We start from the raw sequence: 261 nt of genomic DNA on the forward strand, positions 1-261 counted from the left end.
CGGAGCTAGAGTTCCACCAGCTGGAGCAGCAGCAGCTGCAGCTGCTGTACCAGCTGCAGCACGAGCAGCAGATGCTGCTGATGCAGGACAATACTCCCCCCCCCGAAACAGCTGATACAAACCAACAGCAAGACAGCGAGTCCACCCTGCTGCTGCAGCAGCAGCAGCAAAAACAACAGCAGCAAAAGCAACAGCAGCAGCAACGCAGGCAGCAGCAGCAAAGACAAAGGCAGCAAAAAAGGAAACTGCAGCAGAGAACAG

The 261-nt window shown here is 55.9% G+C and overlaps 1 protein-coding gene across 1 annotated transcript in view; it reads left to right on the top strand.

Annotated features, from left to right (window-relative positions):
- EMH_0094530 (uncharacterized protein) overlaps positions 1–115 on the top strand; it is a gene marked incomplete at both ends in the record, with an annotated part of 961 nt that extends 846 nt beyond the window's left edge. Inside the window, one exon of the mRNA XM_013502107.1 lies at positions 1–115. Coding sequence (XP_013357561.1) covers positions 1–115 — 115 coding nt within the window.
- Between the last annotated feature and the right edge of the window lie 146 nt (positions 116–261).

The sequence above is a fragment of the Eimeria mitis genome, genomic scaffold (genome assembly GCF_000499745.2).
Source record: "Eimeria mitis Houghton genomic scaffold, Emh_scaff8302, whole genome shotgun sequence".
NCBI classification, from domain to species: Eukaryota; Apicomplexa; class Conoidasida; order Eucoccidiorida; family Eimeriidae; genus Eimeria; species Eimeria mitis.